At 53.1% G+C, this 19067-nt stretch overlaps 1 protein-coding gene and 1 long non-coding RNA gene across 4 annotated transcripts in view; one reads left to right on the plus strand and one right to left on the minus strand.

The window, feature by feature from the left end:
• LOC109286242 (membrane cofactor protein-like) overlaps window positions 1-19067 on the plus strand; it is a 62351-nt gene that overhangs the window by 17987 nt on the left and 25297 nt on the right. Inside the window, exon 10 of one of the 2 annotated variants that reach the window (XM_059717701.1) lies at window positions 67-1869. The exons of the other annotated variant lie outside the window; for it this stretch is intronic. Coding sequence (XP_059573684.1) covers window positions 67-118 — 52 coding nt within the window. The 3' untranslated portion in view covers window positions 119-1869. Of the gene's footprint in view, window positions 1-66; window positions 1870-19067 lie in introns of those variants that run through there. 2 annotated transcript variants of the gene reach the window in all.
• Window positions 4206-9947, minus strand: LOC106737649 (uncharacterized). 2 transcript variants are annotated; one of them, XR_009456734.1, is made up of 4 exons: window positions 9814-9947; window positions 8622-8767; window positions 6649-6824; window positions 4206-4857 (listed from the first exon to the last, which is right to left on the minus strand). It is a non-coding gene; the product is annotated as an uncharacterized LOC106737649 (long non-coding RNA). The 2 variants fall into 2 exon arrangements; XR_002094228.2 differs by having other exon boundaries at window positions 8622-9654.

The raw sequence follows: 19067 nt of genomic DNA on the forward strand, positions 1-19067 counted from the left end.
TGAAACGGACAAGATTTTGTGAAAAATAGATTTTTGACTCTTAACTGTACTTATTTTTGTTCATAGGGAAACTGCCTGCCCCCCAGCCACCGCGGAATACACTGCTTGTAAAGCATGATTGATCATTTTGGGGGGGGGTGAAGTTAAATGAGCCTTTCAGAGATGGAAAAAGGACTGCGCTTGCCCTGAATTTGTCTGACAATTGTTAGTCCCTGCTTTCACCAGAGTTGAAGATGTCATGGCAGAATCTTTACTCTTCATTATTGTTACCTGTTTTGGTTGATGAATTTTAAGGAAGGCAAAAACCTATGTCATCCCTTTCAGCTCCATCTGTTGTCTTTCTCTGGTAGTAATTTTGTCTGTAGCTTTCTCTAGTCAGCGAGGAAGTTTGTGTTAGTGCTAGACAGCTGCTGCCTTTTCTCTCTTGCAGTCTTGCTCTCCTTACAGAAGAGAGTGTTGAAGGAAAGATGACTTGGTAGGGCCTTAATATGGCTCCTGTGTCACTACAAAGATTTTGACATTTAGATGTTGCTCTTTTAAAGCACTTGAATTCTGTTAATTATTCTTTCTGAAGAAAGCAGCACTTATTTGTCTAGATGAATGTTTTTGCACGCTTGCTTTCTTAAGTTTGCCAATGGTTATGTATATTTGCTTGAAAACTAAATTATTTATTTTCCTTTTGAATATATTGTTGATTGACTTTGGAGTTGTTTTACCATTCTCACTCCTCTATTGCGGGAGTTTTCTTGTAGGCTGCCAAGAACCAGATTGAATTCCCTGTCGGGAATATCCTTGTTCAGGTTTTAGTTTATGGTAAACCGATAAAAAGCACTAAAGTGGTATGCTGGTACACAGATGCTAGTAACTGTACCATAAACCAGGATTATTAGACTGGAGGGACTATGAAATAATCCGATGTTCTAACTAACTTCCAAAATTCTGTCGCGTGCACCTACTGCGTTTTTGTACGCAGACTGCCGTGCCTCCGGGGTAGACTTACAGTGTTGTTAATCGGTATGTATCTTAATGGGGAAATGCTGAACAGCTGTGCAGAGAAACACTCATTTCATGTTTAAAAAAAAATTAAATAAAAGATCAGCCAAAGTTACTCAGCTGACAGAGGTCAAACAATTATTGGATTGGGCTTTCTTGCATTGGAAATTGGTCCTTGATGTATAGTTCAATGTGAGGTCCCACAGCCTCACAGACAAGTTGTGGGTAGACATGGGCTTGAAAGTATCTGGCTAGTATCTGTGACGTGAAATGTTTAATTTGCATTACCAATGTTGTATATAAATTATGGCAGTCTACGTAGACAGTTCAGCCAGGTACTGACCTTTTTTTGGTATAGAAGGTGGTCATTTCGACTCAGGTGGTCGAAGCCTTGTTTATCAATGTAAATGCTGGTTGTGCTTTTGATACGGATGTATGTAGTGTCTTAGCACTCACTTCATGATTGTGCAGTATGATTTAATGCTATTTAAAATATGCTGTGTGCAAAATTGTGCGTGGCTTTGGGCTATTCTTAAAGTGAATTTCCAAAGACCTAATTTGTCTTATTTTTGCTTCTCCATACTGAGGCCCTGGCCCTGCAGAGACGTCCACAGGGAGTCTGTCCAGATTCTTTGCAGGGTCGAGGCCTTGTCAAAATAGTTTAATTTCCAGGAGTTTTGCTTTGATTGCGTCTCTGGATACCTTAGTGAGAAGTATATTGTAAATGCCTGTATCATCACTGGATAGCTTGATTCTCCCTTCAGTGCCTTTTACCGTATTGTTTTTGAAACGCATATGCAAAAGGTACAGGCTTATTAAATGTTCTGTCTGATGTAAAGTCCAGTAATGACTTCCAATAAAGAGAAGTGCATTTTATTAGTGACAAGTGTTTTGCCTTTTATTTGTCCCCTGACCGACAGATGTTCTGTTCTTTTTCAAAAAAGTAGGTTCTGAAATTGTGTGGTATTCTTGATATAACTGATAGGTTCAAAATTTGAAAGCCCAACTGGGCACATATGGTCCCATTGATATTTGGGCGCTGAAGCAGAGTTATGGTGTCTTTAAAGGTGCTGAGCAGTGCCATTGACTTCAGTGAGAGTTGAGGGTTTGGCAGTCCTTCTGAAAATTGCATCACTTGCATTTAGGGCCTCCTCACTCGAATATTTGGCAAATGATTTTGAAAGCAGAAAGTGAACAAGAGAATAATGACATGGACATTGCATTAGTCGATCATGCTTACTCTAACCAGCTAGTTAGGATGCCTGCACGTTGGCCTGTTCGTAAGCTCCTGGGAACCCTCAAAGGGCCTTTTTGAAACTTGTATAAGAAGAAATCCTGATCTCATTAGATCATAAGGTTATTATTGTCTTCGTTACTTTTTAATTGCAAATTACAGTTAGCTCAGCTTCCCCCCCCCACTTTTTGTGAAAAAAAAAAAAAAAAAAGAGCTGTTTGGTTTGGTTATACTGTCTTTCATTGTAAGCCACCCTAAGCCCTTTTTTTGGGTGGGTGGCAGATAAATTTAATATATAAAATATTGGCTGCAAACTCAAAAAGTTCAAAAGTGAGCTGGGCTGGTGCTATTAATCATGATCTCTTGAGAAAAATGGCAAGGTAGATGCATCTAGCGCGTGCTAACACAGCATGGACTGATGGAGGAGGTTTATCGTTTGCTTTCTAATCTGCTTGAAGGATAATTTGTAAATTCAAATCAGTTGATCTACCCTGAAGTGATAACATTGAACTACTAAACTACTATACTGAAGCTCAGACTGTTTGGTAATCCTAATTCGGCCTAACCGGTACTGTTAGGACATTGGCCTATAGTTTGTGTAAATTTGAGCTGGGTTGAAAGGAGTATGTGTGGAGAGGGTGTAAGAGTAGGTTGAAGTAAGAGTCTGCAAGAAAAAAGTTCCTCTGCATAAATTTTGAAAAGCTTTTAGTGAAGGTAAGCGATGCTACAGATAAATGACTCTAGAGTTGTAGCAGCAGAAACACCCCCTTGCATACACCCATTTATTCAGTGGAGCTTGTTTTGTGTCAAACTTCCAGGTCACAAGACCTAATCCTGCCATATTAACAATATTTGCCAAAGCACCATGGATGGTGGGCAGGAGCAGTGGCTGCTGCTATTCTAGTGGTAGCTATGACTCACAAAATTATTGTTAAAACTTTCTTTCTAATTCTAGTGGAACATAATTGTCCTGGCTTTGCTCTTCAGATGGCCCCATTTAGGTTGCCTGGCCTTTTGCTTTGGGGCGTATATAGAGTATATAATCACCCTGTTAACACAACAAAATGAACCCTGTTAAAATCACCCTGTGAACACGACAAACCATACACAGAAGACTCCAATGTCGTTTCATTCCTGAATTTGCCGTTCAGCTGGAAAGTGTAATGAATGTTCATCTACTTTCTTTCTCGTTATACAGGCTTGGATTAATTAGACAGTGAAATAAATGAGTTGCCCAGCAGTAGCATTTATGAGTATGTATACGCTCTGTTTAAGAGGAGAGTCATAGAGGTCTCCTCCAACTCTTGAGAATCCCGTGTAATCTAGAAAACTTTAGCATTTCATGATGGTTTAAAAGTGGTAAAGAAATGTTAAATTACTCGCCACAGTCAGTCTACTGTGAATAATACATCATCTCCACCTAGTGGCAAGATTTAGCAGGAAGTAATATTTAGTTTTGTAACTAACCTGGATCAGGGGTGTCAAGAATCCAGTCTGCATCTGGCTCAGAGGGCTTTTGGGCAGGACCTAGTACTAAATTTTGGTGCACAGACCCCCATGGAGGATGTGTGTCTGTGGCAGAGGGGTGAGCAACAGCTGCATTGACCCTGCTGTTCCCTAATGCTGCTGGTCCGGCTGCCAGAAGTGAGTTTGGATCCAGGCTGTGCGGAGCCTTGTGGCCCTGATCTGGCTGGGATGTGGGGAAGCAGGGTCAAGGGAGTTTGACACCCCTGATCTAAATGTTTTGGTGTAATTCTTCTGAATTGCATGTCTTGAGAGAACATGCTTGCTAAAGACATTATATCTTATGCAGGAATGTAAGAGTGAGATACCAACGTAGTCAGGTGTTTGTACTCGTCTCGTAGTGCTTTCAGAACAGGAAGATGCAAACTGCACCTGGCGAGCGAGAGGAGGAAACCCGTTTGCAGCAGTTCGGTAATCAACCGAAAAGGACGTGTCTTTGAGGCAGAGGCCAATATGACGTAGTACAAATTTTTATTGAAAACAGTAGCTCAAAGTAGGTTACATAGTTTGCAAGCTTGCAGAATCAAATGGCCGCTTGTTTGCTGGCTAACAGTCAGGAAGGGAGGCACTTCTGCATACGCGCACGTATGTGTTCTTTCTCGCACATCCCCGCACCTCCCTGAAATTCAAGAGTTGGAGCTAAATCTTTTTAGATGATGCATTTCAAATACCTTAAGCATCCTTCCAAGGGGAAATGTCTGCTCCATGCCCTTTATTTTACACGGCATATTGAACAGGCACATACAACTAACTTAAGTTCAGAGAACGCAAAGGCTTTCATGAGTAAATACCTGTGTATTTATGTAGCAAGGTACCGGTAATAAGTTTTCTGGTAGTATTCTGGAGCCACTGCGGTCATCGCATAGGAGTTGTGCAGGGGGGGAAAAGTGAAGTTTCCAATTACTGTTGCTTTTCCCCCTACATCATAACCGATTTCAAATGGTGCTAGACAAACACTGAGACTCTGAACACCAAGAGAAATCGGTCAGCCTGTGTAAGAGACTTTTTTCCAGTTCAGAGGTTCCTCCTGTAGCGAACAGCCCTGTATTCTTTGAGGAAGACCATGCTGTACCGGTAGATGCTGCTTCTGGACAATGCTTGTTCCTCTGCATACATGACAGAAGTTGAAGAGAAATAGTGGGTTTGAAGGAACAAGCCTAACTTAAAATTCATCTTCAGTGATTTGGGTTGATGGGGAAAGATTGACCTTATTTTAATATGGTCCATTGGAAATGGGTAGTACTTTAAAATCTCATGATTAAATGCCATGTACATCAACATATTTTTCTTGGCAGATTTTGTCCTCCCACCACTGATAACAAAGGAGTGGGATTTTCAGAAGTGCCAAGTACCTGTAGCTCCATAATGAAGTCTGTAGGACCTGGACATATTTATCACTTCTGAAAGTAAGGCCACAAACGCCCCAGGACATTTGTTGGTCTATTTAAAAAATAGATCTTTGCCATAGCATGGTTTTAGGAATAGATTTTCAGCTATGCTCTTACTAGCTGTGTCTTCAGTGTTGTGCATGTAGTTGTGCTGCTTTATGCCTTTAGTCCAGACAGTTAGTGTGCATCAGTTCTGTTAGGGAAAAAAATCCAATAAAGTCCTTCCCTGCTACAGCCCCAGCAACACATACTGTAAATGGTGACCTGTGTCGGTGCCTAACACTGCCCGTTGTTAACAGTTGGAATTAAGTTATTTCTTTCAGGCCAAAGCAACGTTTAAGGAGTAGACCCCAGTCGAGAAGTAAGCAGCTGCTTCTTCAGTCTCTTCCCACGCTGTAATTCTTGCCCCTAGAACACTGATTTCAAATGGTGCTAGATACAAAGATGGGAAAATCTAAGCCACCATGTGAAACCAGCTTCCAGAGGAAGACTCATCTCCTTGCATAGCTGCAGTCTGGAACAGGGAGTTGGCTGTTTATAAGGTTCCTAGAGAGAAGCTTCTGCTTTATTTTTGTCTCTGATAAATGAGGAGACAGTTAGTTATATAAGAACAGACGGACCTCCAGATGTCAGTATGTAAGGTGCTGAGATGTAGCTGTATTCAGATTATGAGCAGTTTCACTTAAAATCAAAGTGAAATGATGGCAGTTAGTGAAGGATCAAAGCCAGTGGAAAGAACATGCCAAAAGCATTCCTCTAAGTCACTTGAAAATAGGGGAGGAAGGAAAAAGAGTAGTCTACCCACATGAAGAAAGTTATCTGCTATGGTAGTTTAGACTGGCATTTATACCTTTGTGTAGCACCTAAATAGTGAGACAGCAGGTGCTTTAAAAAGGCTGAGTTTGGGGGCAGGTAGTGCTTACAGAAACTAAAAATCTGAATTACTTAGTGTTAGACTAAAAATGAACCTCACATTCATGTAAGTCACTGATACTACAGACACCAGGACAAAAATGTACCACCTAATAGTACCTATTGATAAATAATTATGAACTTGTCCCGCTTTGATGGTATTAATGTACCATGATGAAAACTCTCAGTATGTGCACTGCAACTGGAGGCCAATGCCCAAAGGTAGATGGGTCTTAAATAGGAATACTGCTAGAAAAAAACAGAGCATCATAATGTTCTACCCAAGAATGTATGTAGCAGTGGGGCTTGGAGAAGGCAACATGTAGTACATGTTCATTTAGCTGTGTTAGTATGGGCAAAATAAAAATAATCAGGTTATTCCTTACCTCCTTACCAGCCCTTCTTCAAATCCCCCCCTTTTTAACAGAAGATACGTAACGGCTGAAGCCGTCACTTTATTTGTCAGACTTAAGAAGAGAAGCACGTTCCGTTGATGTATTACCCCTTGGCCTACCTTGTAGTTTATATTTAATTATGGAAAACCTGACCGTGTTGAACGGATCAAGTATGGCGTCTTACTCATGAGCCAGTACTTACCTCAACGGGGAGGCTCTCCTGGAACAGGGTAGCCACGTTCCTTGTTCCATCACATGGTGTCAGAGCCACAAACAATAGGGCACACGCTCTCAACAACATGCTCCTTGGTTGCTTGGGTTATTTTTGTTCCTTTCTCATGCAGACCCCACAGCTGTAGTTAGCACAATGGCAGTCTTCTGTGGAAAAGAGAACATAATGTTCCTTACGTAAGGGGCAGGTTTTGTTCAAAGGAACCGTAGCTCCATGACACCTCAGCGGCCTCTCCCACTCAGAGCCCAGAGCCAGAACTGTTTGCTCAGTCCTGCTCGGTATGATTGTGTTAACCTTCTCAGAAGGAAGTTGGGAAGGGAATTGGTGCTAAAGCTTCTTCCAAATCAGCAAATTGAAAAGCAAGTTATGCCTGTCAGCCAATTATGAGAAGACAGAAATATCCAGGAAAAACGTGACCATGGCAGAGTAGAAAGGTGGGGTTTGGGCTGCTGCTTGGCTGTACACAGCATAAGCGGGAATGAAGAACAATCTTTCTTGTAGTCGGTTATGTTTGAAACAAAATCCCTGGAAGCACATGGGCTGCATGTGTGCACCTTTTGATTAATGTATTGTGTGTGCTTACAGTGTCTCTTCATCTGCAGAAAGTGCTTTCTAAACATTAAACAAGTCCATTCTTTGTAATTGAGGAAACGGTTGTGAACACAAAGATGGGGAGAAATTAAAGCTACAGAGGATGTCAAGAATTACTTGAGAATGACTGGGTCCCAGTTCCATGCACTGACTGGTTTTTTTGGTTGTTTTTTAAATGATCAGATCACTCTTTGAGCTGGATGACTTTTTTCAAGAATATTCTTTTCTCTTTCAACTCCATCCAGTATTTGTAATGGCTTACACGGTGTCTAAGCTTCCAGCCCCAGAGGCCAGATGAGAGGCACAGTCTGCTCACGTCAGTAAAAGATGCAGCACTTCAGACCCATGTGCAGCCAACACTAAAAACACTTGGTGAAACTGTTTAGGCTGAGCTGAGCATCTAACTTATGTCCTAATAACAAAATAGTACTAGAAAAGAAGTCCAAAATGGTGACTGTACATGCAGGATTCAGGAGGAAAGAAACTGTTCTTATTCCTGGAAAACTTGAGTTTGATCCTGAATCATGGAGTGTAATATACAGGAATGTGTTTGCCTCCTAGGAACTGGATGGTCTTACTAAGACATCTCTAGCGTGCCCCCAAGTGCTGCTGCATGGTTGCAGGGGTGTAGGTTGTAGCCGTGTTGGTCTAAGGACATAGGCAGCCAAGGTTCCTTGGGTGAATGGGATATCTTTTATTAGACCAACCCAAATAGTTGGAGAATAGTTATTAAGCAAACTTGCGAGTTCAGAAACCCTTCGTCAGGCTAAGGAAGTTTCAGCAGTTGGTGTGTGCTCTTCCTAGATGGAATGAAAAGTAAAGAAGCCCAGCCCCTGGCTTCTTTACTTTTCATTCCTTAGCCTGACGAAGGGTTTTTGAACTCGCAAGCTTGCTTAATAACTATTCTCCAACTATTTGGGTTGGTCTAATAAAAGATATCACATTCACCCAAGGAACCTTGGCTGCATGGTTGCATCTTTCATTGAGTACTAAGTGGCAAAGGCTGAAAGCTAAAGTTTTTAACGGAGAAGGAAATGGATTCAAAGCAACTTTTTGTTCCCAAGTATGCCAGGCACCACCTGTGTGGAAATACTTAGAGGGGGATTGCTGGAAAATGAGCTGAAACCTTGCCAGCAACATTTCTACCATGAAAAGCAGGCTGCTCCGAGCAAGCACTCAAATTCATAACAAGCCGTTTGAGTTGCCTAACTGGGGAACTAAACGTGTCCCTTTAATTCAGACATACAAACTTAAGGAGTGCATGTATTAAGTGGCTGATGTTCAGAGCAGGTGGCGCTATTGGATTGTGAAGACTCATTTAAAATGAGTCAGATTGGCCTCTGTGTACCTACCCAGAAAGCAGATGTCAGTCTTGTCCTCGCTTCACTTTTGATTCTTAGGATTGTATGGAACTTTCTACTAAAGTAGGTGCAGCGGCAAGTTGACCAGAAGATAAGATGACAAGTAAGAGAAGCTTCTTGCAATCTCTAAATGGTTTCTGAAGAAGAAGAGTCAGAGATCAGTTTAGAAGTTGCTTGCGCTGTTGAGCAGTAGGAGTGGCATCACTTTGCCTGGGTGTTCAGAAATCAGAGGTTAAAGAATACGGGAGACTGGATAGCAACACCTTTACAAGAGTCTTTAGGTCAATTATTTTAACCCTAACAATGCTAGTAGCTTTTAATGAGTACCAAGGAAGAATGCGAAGTTCATCTCGACTTTCAAAAAGTGCTGGCCACCTGTAGCTTTCATTGAATTAAAGGAGTTTCTGGCACAGACGTGAGAACTCCTGAGTTCCAGTCCCAGCTTCAGATACGAGCCCTTCTGTCACCTGAAACAAGCTTTGGTTTCTGTGCACGAGTTCTCTGCCGGTGTTGAAATATTTATAATGCTCGTTGATCACAGGGAGGGAATGTAAGGAGTATGTATGATGGTTAGCGTCTAGTCTCAAGGGTCACACTAGTAGAGCAAACTCTAAATTAGAGGGAAAGGCCGTTTCTGTTTGAAGCTACCAGATTTGCACTGTGAGTTGTGGGCACTTACGGATGGATGAATGTGCGTTTAGAAATATAATTCAGAACCTTGTGGTTCTGAAATGCGTCCCAAGCTCGGGACACGCACACTCTTCAGTTTTGGGGGGCTGATTCAGCTCTTTCTACTACAGGAAACCACTTTGCAGTTTAGGTCCTTCCTTTGAATCTTCTGTTCGTGCTTTTGGAGTGGGCAGCTGGATCAAAACAGCCTCTTACTGATGCCAGAGCTTCATGAAATGCTCTTGAACATAAACTGGTCTTCTCTGAACAGCGTGGACTCCATGTATACTTTGTGGTGCTAAGTGGCAGTTTTCCATTGCTCCATCCAGCGAAGTGCTCAGGCATGTGCTTCCGTCTAAACAGATGAGTTTTTGTAGTTAACATCTGTAGTTAAGAACATACCCATGCACTTTGCTGAAGTGGGGCCAAAGCAAGAAAAACATTGGCTTTAGGCAGCTGCTGAACAGCCCCTAGCTTGATGGAACAGGTTACATTACCTGTTAAATATACTTACTGTTAGATTCAAATGTTTTTAAGTTCCCATTCAAAGGTAGCGTGCAGTCTCAGCAAAGAAGTATGTTCCAAGTTAGTGTATCGCAGCTTTGCATTTCCATTCAACAGAAGCTTGTTCAACCACCCTCTTTTCCATACACTATAAAAGAGAGAAGCAGAGAGAGAATATCAGGCTTCAGTCCGTTTGCAAGCTGGTAGAGAGAGAAAATAATCTTTCAGAATGTTTATATGAGTGTTGGCTTGCTTTCTCCGGCTCTGAGCTTCAACATCAGTGGGAATTGTGTCAAATGAGCCCAAGAAAGATGATACGTATGCACTGCTGCAATTGTTCTTAGACTCAAATTATTTTTTTAAAATCTTCCATCTAAAAATGAGGTAAACAAAGATGTGTACAGAGTATCTTTCAGTGAATGAATATTTGGCCCTATTCTGGAGTGGTATGGTAGGAGCACATGCATGAAATCTTCAAATAGGTTATTTGGCAGGAACTAGAGGTTCAAGTCTTGCTAAAGTTAGTTTAATCTGTCTTTCTTCATGGGGATATAGATTGAGATTCAAAAAATAGCTCCATCATCCTAAAGAAGGGAAGTTTGCTCTACACTTATGTGAGAAGAGGCTATGTATGACACTATCCTCCCCACAGTGGGTTTGAACTGCCATGTCTCTCGCTTCTAGCATTGTGCTCTGACCACGAGGCCACAGCCAAGGCCTTTCCGAGCTGTAAAAGATAATGCTGCAGGCAGGTCTGCCTTCAGCCTGCAGCCATGTGTGGTCCTGATCCAGCACACGGCAGGGGATCCTGACAGGAGAGACATAGGAGCTTCCGTGCAGCCCCAAGTGGGAGCAGCAGACCCCTGGGCTCGGAGGTCCCCCCCACAGCCACAGCAAGGTGCTGCCTCCCAGCACAGGACAGAGAAGGATGTCCCACAGCGAGGGCTGCACTGCCTGCTGGCCTGCCCCTTGCACAGCTCCTGCGCCTTCACGCGGCAGAAGATTGTTCGGGCAGTGAGCAGCCTCCTGGGCACAGTGCAGTGACCCCTCTACGAGCACAGCAGGACTGGGGTGCTGGTCTGGGTTTTGCCCAATGGCCACCCGGCTTGTGGCCCTTTGCCTTTTGGGGCCCCAGAGGCACCTCTGCAGGTGGACCTTGGTCTGAGCCAGGCCCCGGGGAGGGTATTTGAGCAGGCGGCCTTCCCTCGGTGCCCACATGTCCGCGCTCTGCAGGACGTGGCTGTCCAGCTCCCCGAGGGCAGCCCGAGGCTGCTGCAGCCCCCCAGCCCCAGCTCTCCCTGAGAGCTGGGGGGCTGGAGCAGGGTGCTGCGAAGCACAGGCTGGGGATCCACATTTCCTTGTGGCTGGAGGCCTCTGAGCCCCTCTTCTCTGCACCCCCTTGGCTGGGGTTTCTCAGGAGCTGGGACCCCACAGTGGTCCCTGCTGAGCAGGCAGAGAAGACCGGTCCCCGCTGCCCAGGGCGGCGTGCTGCGCGGCTTTGCTTTTCCAGGCAGGTCCCGTGCCCGGAAACAAAGGCAGACCTCCCAGTCCGGAGTCTGATGTCTCCGGACTCGAGCACAGTTGGCTACAAGTCTTCTCCGGCATGGCAAATATGATGGCCCTTGGCCTGGAGCAGCTGGGCAAGTGCCACTGGGGAAAGCAAGAGTGAAAGTCAGGCCCAGAAGATGCTGGCTCTGCAGAGTCAAACCCACAGGCCCTGCTTGAATGTACAGGGCCTTGACCACCAGGCCGCAAGGCAGGCAGGGCTCACAGCTTTCCTGGGGCTCCCCTTGTAGTGGAGCCAGCGCATGTCCGCATGGAAGGAGTCAAGGGGCCCAGGATTGAGGGTTTGAGGCAGCTGGGTGCTGTGGTGCACAGTGCAGGGCTCTCTCCCTGTGGGTGCTAAAGTCCTGGGTTCTGATCTGGGCCTCCTTGTTTTGTGAGGAGGTGCCTTCCTCTTTCAACAGTGGGGTCTGGTTGCTGCGCCTCGGGGCCTATGGCAGGAAGCATTCTCTGTCTTTGCTAGTACTCTGGTGGTTAGGGTGCTACCCTTGGTGGCAAAGGTTGTGGGTTTATGCCCCAGCTGGGCTGGATCTCTGGGCTCTTTGCTCCTTGGTGAGTCCCTGGTGCCTGTGACTAGCTGTCTGCAAGCAGGCTTTGGAGGGGAGGCTGGCTTCCCTGAGCATCTGAACCCTGGATTCAACAGTGGAATGTTGTTTTGCACCTTGAACAAAAGGGGTTTTCCAGTTTTCTGCCACTACGCACCATAACCATGCCAAAAAAGATCCTCGGCCAGCGCCAGGTGTTTCGGGACGTTTCTAAGTGGGCTACGATTCCAAATCCTCTTCCAGAGGGAAATCAGTTGCATAGGAAATGGGGACAGCCCCCCTCCTCATGGCCCCTTGACCCTCCAGGGGCACCGTGCACTGAGCCCACTACAAGGGAGCCCTGGGGCAGCTAGGACCCCCTCGCCTCTGGGCCTAGGGGCAGTGGCATGGGGCATGGAGCCGCACTCCACTGATTTGATCCGCCTGGGGCACGGCCTCTACATGTCCTATGTCAGCTGCTGTGGTGGGCTACACCACAAGGGTGGGCTCTCTCCTCTCCTCCCTGCCTGGGCAGGGCCCTACTTTTCTGCTGCTCAGTGGAACAAGGCGGCTCCGGCTGCTAAAACCTGCAGCAACAACCAGTGCAACGGATGTGCAGCCCCTGGCGCCTGAGCCCAGCCAGGGGCCAGTAGAGGGGCTACCAGGGCAGGCGGCTGCCCTGTGTTCTTGGGCTCCGTTGTGTCCCAGGGTAGACAGTGATGTACCGGGGCACGGCCACCCTTCTGCACGTTCACCGCCCCCGAAACAGCTGCCGGGCTGGCAGGGCCCGGCACTACAGTCCAGCCCAGCCCAGCCCAGCCGAGGGTTTGCCTTCTCTTGACTGCACCGTCCTGACTCGGGGCCTCCCCGGCCCTGGGGTCATCTCCCCGCCCAGGCAGTAACAAAGCTCCTGCTCGGAGCCCGGCTTTTGGCAAATCAGCCTCTTGGGACGGGCAATTATTTTGGGCAGAGGGCCACTTAATGAGTTTCGGCAAGACATCAACAGCTGCATGCCAGGCAGCTCAGGGCAGATGAATATTAATTTCCTAAAATTTTTAGAGGCCCCGCGGGTTGGACGACAGAATGGCCTGGCGGGCTGCATCCGGCCGCCGCGCCGCATTTTGAGCACCCGGTGCCACCCGCGGCCCGTCTCACCCCGCTCTGCTGGAGCCCACCCGCTCCCACCTGCCGGGGCTCCGGGGGTGCTTGCGCGGGGAGCTCCCTGCCCTGCCCCGCACGAGCTGCCCCCGCCCGGCGCCGCACCGGCCTCCCGGGGCCCGGCCGGGGCTGCAGCGCGGGGCGGGCGGGGCGGGCGGGGGCACTGGGGCAGGAGCAGCCCCGGAGCCGGCTCCGCCCCGCGCTCGCCCCCGCGCTCCGCTTCGTGCTCGCGAGGCCCCGCCCGAGAGCCGGGCCGGCCCGGAGCGACCTCCTCCGCCCGGCGAGGCGCGGGCTGCCCCGGGGCCGCAGCTCGTGCGGGGGAGGCCGGCAGGAGCCGCCTGCCCCGCCCGCGGCGCCCGAGCTCGTCCCAGTCCCGAGCGGGGTGCTGCCGCCCCGGGGTGCGGGCCGTGCCGGGCGGGAGGGCAGGGCAGGGCAGGGAGCTCCCCCCGCTGAGCCCGGCGAGCCCTGCCTGTGCCCGGGGCAAGCACCCCCGGAGCCGGCGGGTCTGCAGTGCAGCAGGTCCCGGGGGTCCTTCCCCCCCGCCCGCCTCGCTGCACGAGTCCCGGGTCTCGGGGGCAGGCCCAGGGCGGGGGCAAGGCTCCTTCGGTCAGAGGGGCCGTGCCCAGGAGAGCAGGCTCCTGCCTCGGACGGGGCTGCAGGCGGGTCTGTCTCCAGCCTGCTCCGGGGGGGTCCTTACCCAGCACTGGGCAGGGCCCTGCCAGGAGGGCAGAGGAGCTGGTGTGCAGTCCTGGGCACGGGGGCACTGGTCCCCTGGGCTCAGAGGCCCCCACGGCCGGAGCACGGCTCTGCCCCAGCACAGGGTGGAGGAGGGCGTCCCACAGTGGGGGCTGCTGGCCTGCCCCTCGCGCCGCTCCTGTGTGCCTTCGCACCGCACAAGCTCGTACATGTGACCCCTGAATGAGGACAGCAGCCCTGGGGTGCTGGTCTGGGTTTTGCCCAGTGGCTGCCCGGCTCATGGCCCTTTGCCTTTTGGGGCCCCAGAGACAGCTCTGCAGCTCGACCTTGCTCCGCAGCTCGAGTTGGGGGCCAGGGCACGGCGATGTGAAGTGCAGGCTGGGGGTCCCGATTCCCTTGTGGCTGGAGGCCTCTGAGCCCCGCTTGTGGGACCCCGCAGTGGTCCCTGCAGAGCAGCTGGATAACACCGTTCCCCACAGCCCAGAGGGACATGCAGCACAGCTTCACTTTTTCCAGGCAGCTCCCGTGCCCGGAAACAAAAGCAGACCCTCCAGCCCCATGTCTCCGGACTTGAGCACGGGTGGCTGGAACAAGTCCTCTCCGGCATGGCAAATATGATGGCCCTTGGCCTGCAGCAGCTGGGCAAGCAAGAGTGAAAGCTGGGCCCAGAGGACGCTGGCCCTGTGCAGAGTCAAACCCACGGGCCTTGCTTGATAGCACAGGGCTTTGGCCCCTGGGCCAGGAGGCAGGCAGGGGCTGCGGCCTTCCCAGAGCTCCCCTTGTAGTGGAGCCAGTGTGTGTCTGCAGGGAAAGAGTCAAGGGGCCCAGAAGTGAGGGCCTGACCTAGCTAGGTCCTGTGGTGCACCATGCAGTGCTTCTCCTTATGGTTGCAGAGGTCCTAGGTTCAGGTCCCTGTCTCTCCCCATTTTGTGAGGAGGCACCTTTCTCTTTCAATGGAGGGGCCTGGGCGGTGCGTGTCAAGGGGCCCAGGGCTGGAATACTTTTCAGCCTTCCCCAGTAGTCTGGAGGTAAGGGTGCGGCAATGGTGGTAGATTCAAGCCCCACCTTGGCTGGAGCCCTTGGGCCTCTTTCCCCTCAGTGAGTTCATGTAGCCAAGTACACACAAGGATGTTGTGTAGGGTTGTGGGTGAAAGCCAGCATGGAGGGGACAGGCCTTTTTTGCACTTTGAAAATCAGGGGGCGTTTGCTTTTTCTGCCCCTGTGCCCCGAAATCAGGCCAAAAAAAAAACAACCCGGCGGACACCGGGTGGCTCAGGACATATCCAGTTGGGCTACAGCTCCAAAACCCCTCCAGCTTTCAACCATGATCACCTCTGAGCACCAGCTGTTAGGCAGCATGCACCCTCCCAGGGGCTACATCGCACCCGTGGGCTGGCTTCGCCTCTCCTCGCCCTGCCTGCCTGGGCAGGGCCCCTCTTTTCTGCCTCTCGGCGGAACGAGGCAGCTCCTGCTGCTGAACCCTGCAGTAACAACCAGCACAACCGATGTGCGCCCCCACACCTGAGGGCAACAAGAGGGGCTGGCAGGGTGGCGGCCGCCCTGCGCTCACCGGCTCCGCTCTGTCCCGGGGCAGACAGTGATGTACCGGGGCACGGCCACCCCTCTGCACAGTCACCGCCCCCGAAACAGCTGCCGGACTAGAGCCAGGCTTTTGGCAAACGAGCCTCGCTGCTGTGCTGCCCCCGCCCTGGGCACGAGGCGACGGCCCGTCTCACCCCCCCGCTCTGCTCGAGGGCGGCTGGAGCCTCCCGCGCCCGACCCCGGGGCGGCAGGACCTCGCGCCGGGCTGGGACGAGCTCCCCCGCACCAAACGCAGCCCCGGGGCAGCCCGCGCCTCGCCGGGCCGGGGGGGAGCTCGCTCCTGTCAATCAAGGCAGCCGCCGGAGCACGCGCAATAGAGCCTCGCCCCGCCCCGCCCCGCCCCGGGCTTGAACCCGGGGCTGCAATTGGTGCTGAGCCCCGCCCGAGCAGCCCTGATTGGAGGCTGGGCAGGAGCCTGGGCCGTAGGGGGGGGCTTGGCTGAAGGGCTGGAGCAGTCTTTCTCGGAGCGAGCGAGGTGCCCCGGGGCTGCGCTTGGTGCGGGGGAGCGCGGGGAGCCCGGCCCAGCCCGGCCGGGGCGAGGTGCTGCCGCCCCGGGCGGCGCTGGGCTCCTGCCCTGCACGGCTGCAACGAGCCAGCTCGTCCCGCCCGCCGCCGGGGCTGCGCTTGGTGCGGGAGCCGGGCGGGCAGGGCAGGGCAGGGGCAGCTCGTGCGGGGCGAGGCGGGCCGGCGGGCCATCGCCTCGTGCCCAGGCCGGGGCAGCACCGGGGCGAGAGGCTCGTTCGCCAAAAGCCTGGCTCCGAGCACGAGCTGTGTTACTGCCCCCGGGGGAGATGAGCCGGGGGCCGGGGAGGCCCCGAGGCAGGAGGGTGCGGAGTCCGGAGAAGGCAAACCCTGGGCTGGGCTGGACTTCAGCGCGGGGCCCTTGCACCCGGCAGCTGTTTCGGGTGCGGTGAACGTGCAGAGGGTGGCCGTGCCCCGGTACGTCACTGTCTACCCCGGGACACAGCAGAGCGGGTGAGCGCGGGGCGGCCGCCTGCCCTGGGACCCCATCTTGTAGCCCCAGCCGGGCTCAGGGCCCGGGGTGCACTGGTTGTTGCTGCAGGTTTTAGCAGCAGGAGCCGCCTTGTTCTATGAAGCGGCGGAAAAGAGGGGCCCTGCCCAGGCAGGGGGGAGAGGAGACGAGAGGAGAGGGCAGCCCACGGGTGCTTTGTAGCGCACTACAGCAGCCAGTGCAGGGGTGCACAGTGCAGGGCCTCTCTGTGGGTGCTGAGGGCTTGAGTTTTGGTCCAGGACTCTCCTGTGCAGAGGCACCTTCTCCTTGCAATGGAGGGCCTGGGGGTTGCGTGTCAAAGGGACCAGGCCCAGAACATCTTTCAGCCTTCCCCAGTAGTCTGGAGGTAAGGGTGCTACCCTAGGTGGCAAGGGTGGTGGGTTCAAGTCCCACTCTGGCTGGAGCCCTCGGGCCTGTCAGTCCTCAGTGAGTCCCTGGTGTGTGCGGCCAGATGCACAGAAGGAAGTTGCAGTGGGCCTCCATGGTGGTAAGTGGGGAGAAGCTGGGATGGGGGTCTGTGGGGGGGGGAGCTGAGTGGGGAGAAGCTGGGATGGGGTCTGAGGGAGGTTGAGGGGGGGAGCTAGGAAGGGGGGGTAGGAGAAGGAGGGAGAGTGGGAGGATAGAAAACTTGCTTTTTTTTAAGGTCCTTCAAGGCACCTTTTCAAAGTGCAAAAAACACTTCCTCTTCTCTTCCCACTCACTCTCCTCCCCTCCCCTCCCCTCCCTCCCACAGACCCCATCCCAGCTTCTCCCCCCTTACCACCACACAGGCTGCAACCTCCTCCTGTGCATCTAGCCGCACACACCAGGCACTCACTGACAACTGACAGGCCTGAGGGCTCCAGCCACAGTGGGACTTGAACCCACCACCCTTGCCACCTAGGGTAGCACCCTTACCTCCAGACTACTGGGGAAGGCTGAAAGATGTTCCGGGCCTGGTCCCTTTGACACGCACCGCCCAGGCCCTCCATTGAAAGAGGGAGGCACCTCCCCACTAAAAGGGGACAGACCTGGATCTGAACACAGGCCCTCAGCACCCACGCAGAGAGGCCCTGCACTGTGCACCACAGGACCTCTCTTGCTCAAGTCTTCACTTCTGGGCCCCTTGACTCTTTCCCTGTGGACATGCACTGGCCCCACTACAAAGGGAGCCCAGGAAGGCCACAAGGGAGTCTGGACCCCCAGCCTGTGCTTCGCAGCACTGTGCCCCAGCCCCCCGGCTCTCGGGGAGACCTGGGGCTGGGGGGCAGCAGCAGCTTCAGGCTGCCCTTGGGGAGCTGGACAGCCACGTCCTGCAGAGCGCGGATACATGAGGACCGAGGGAAGGCCGCCTGCCCACATACCCTCCCCGGGGCCTGGTTCAGACCAAGGTCCAGCTGCCTCCGGGCCCTAAAGGCAAAGGGCCACCTGACAGGTGACCCCTGGGCAAAACCCAGACCAGCGCCCCAGGGCGGCTGTCCTCGTACAGGGGTCACCGCGCTGCGCCCAGGACACCGCTCACCGCCACAACGAGCTTGTGCGTGCGAAGGCGCACAGGAGCAGCGCGAGGGGCAGGCCAGCGGCCCCCGCTGTGGGACGCCCTCCTCCGCCCTGCGCTGGGGCAGAGCCGTGCTCCGGCCGGGGGGGCCTCTGAGCCCGGGGACCGGTGCCCCCCGCCCCCAGGACTGCACACGAGCTCCTCTGCCCTCCTGGCAGGGCCCTGCCCGGTGCTGGATCAGGACCCCCTGGGCGCTCGCCGGAGACAGACCCGCCTGCAGCCCCCTCCTCCAGCCCCGTCCCAGGCAGCAGCCTGCTCTCCTGGGCACGGCCCCTCCGCCCCAAGGAGCCTTGCCCCCGCCCTCGGCCTGCCCCCGAGACCCGGGACTCGTGCCGGGAGCCGGGACCTCCCTCTCGGGGCGGGGGGGAAGGACCCCCGGGACCTGCTGCACTGCAGACCCGCCGGCTCCGGGGGTGCTTGCCCCGGGCACAGGCAGGGCTCGCCGGGCTCAGCGGGGGGAGCTCCCTGCCCTGCCCTGCCCTCCCGCCCGGCACTGCCCGCACCCCGGGGCGGCAGCACCCCGCTCGGGGCTGGGACGAGCTCGGGCGCCGCGGGGGGGGCAGGCGGCTCCTGCCGGCCTCCCCGCACGAGCCGGGGCAGCCCGCGCCTCGCCGGGCGGAGGAGGTCGCTCCCGGCCGGCCCGGCTCTCGGGCGGGGCCTCGCGAGCACGAAGCGGAGCGCGGGGCGGAGCCGGCTCCGGGGCTGCTCCTGCCCCAGTGCCCCCGCCCCGCCCCGCCCGCCCCGCGCTGCAGCCCCGGCCGGGCCCCGGGAGGCGCGGGGCGGGGACTCCGGGCAGTGCGATGCCCCGGGCCCTCGGGCCGTGCTGGTGCCGCCTTGTGGCCACGGGCCCATGTCCGTTGTGGCCTGAGCCTGGCCTAGCCTGGGCTCCCTGTCCCAGTGCAGCACCAAGTGCCGACAGCCAGGCGGGATCAGGGCAAGCCCCAGGCTTTTTTCTTTTTTTTGAAAGAAGCTTTTATGTTCCAAAACAAATGAGCCAAATCAAGTCCAAATCCATAAGTCAGTCCAGAACCATAAGTGGCCCTACAACCAGCAAACACTCCCTACCCTCACCAGGGGCTTCAGATGGATTGAACATCTTTTGGCAGGCATCCTACATGCAGGCCCACGCCCGGAGGCTTGGGGTTCGGCTGCTCCCAAGTTTGGCTTGCCCT

Source organism: Alligator mississippiensis, chromosome 14, assembly GCF_030867095.1.
Source record: "Alligator mississippiensis isolate rAllMis1 chromosome 14, rAllMis1, whole genome shotgun sequence".
NCBI classification, from domain to species: domain Eukaryota; kingdom Metazoa; phylum Chordata; order Crocodylia; family Alligatoridae; genus Alligator; species Alligator mississippiensis.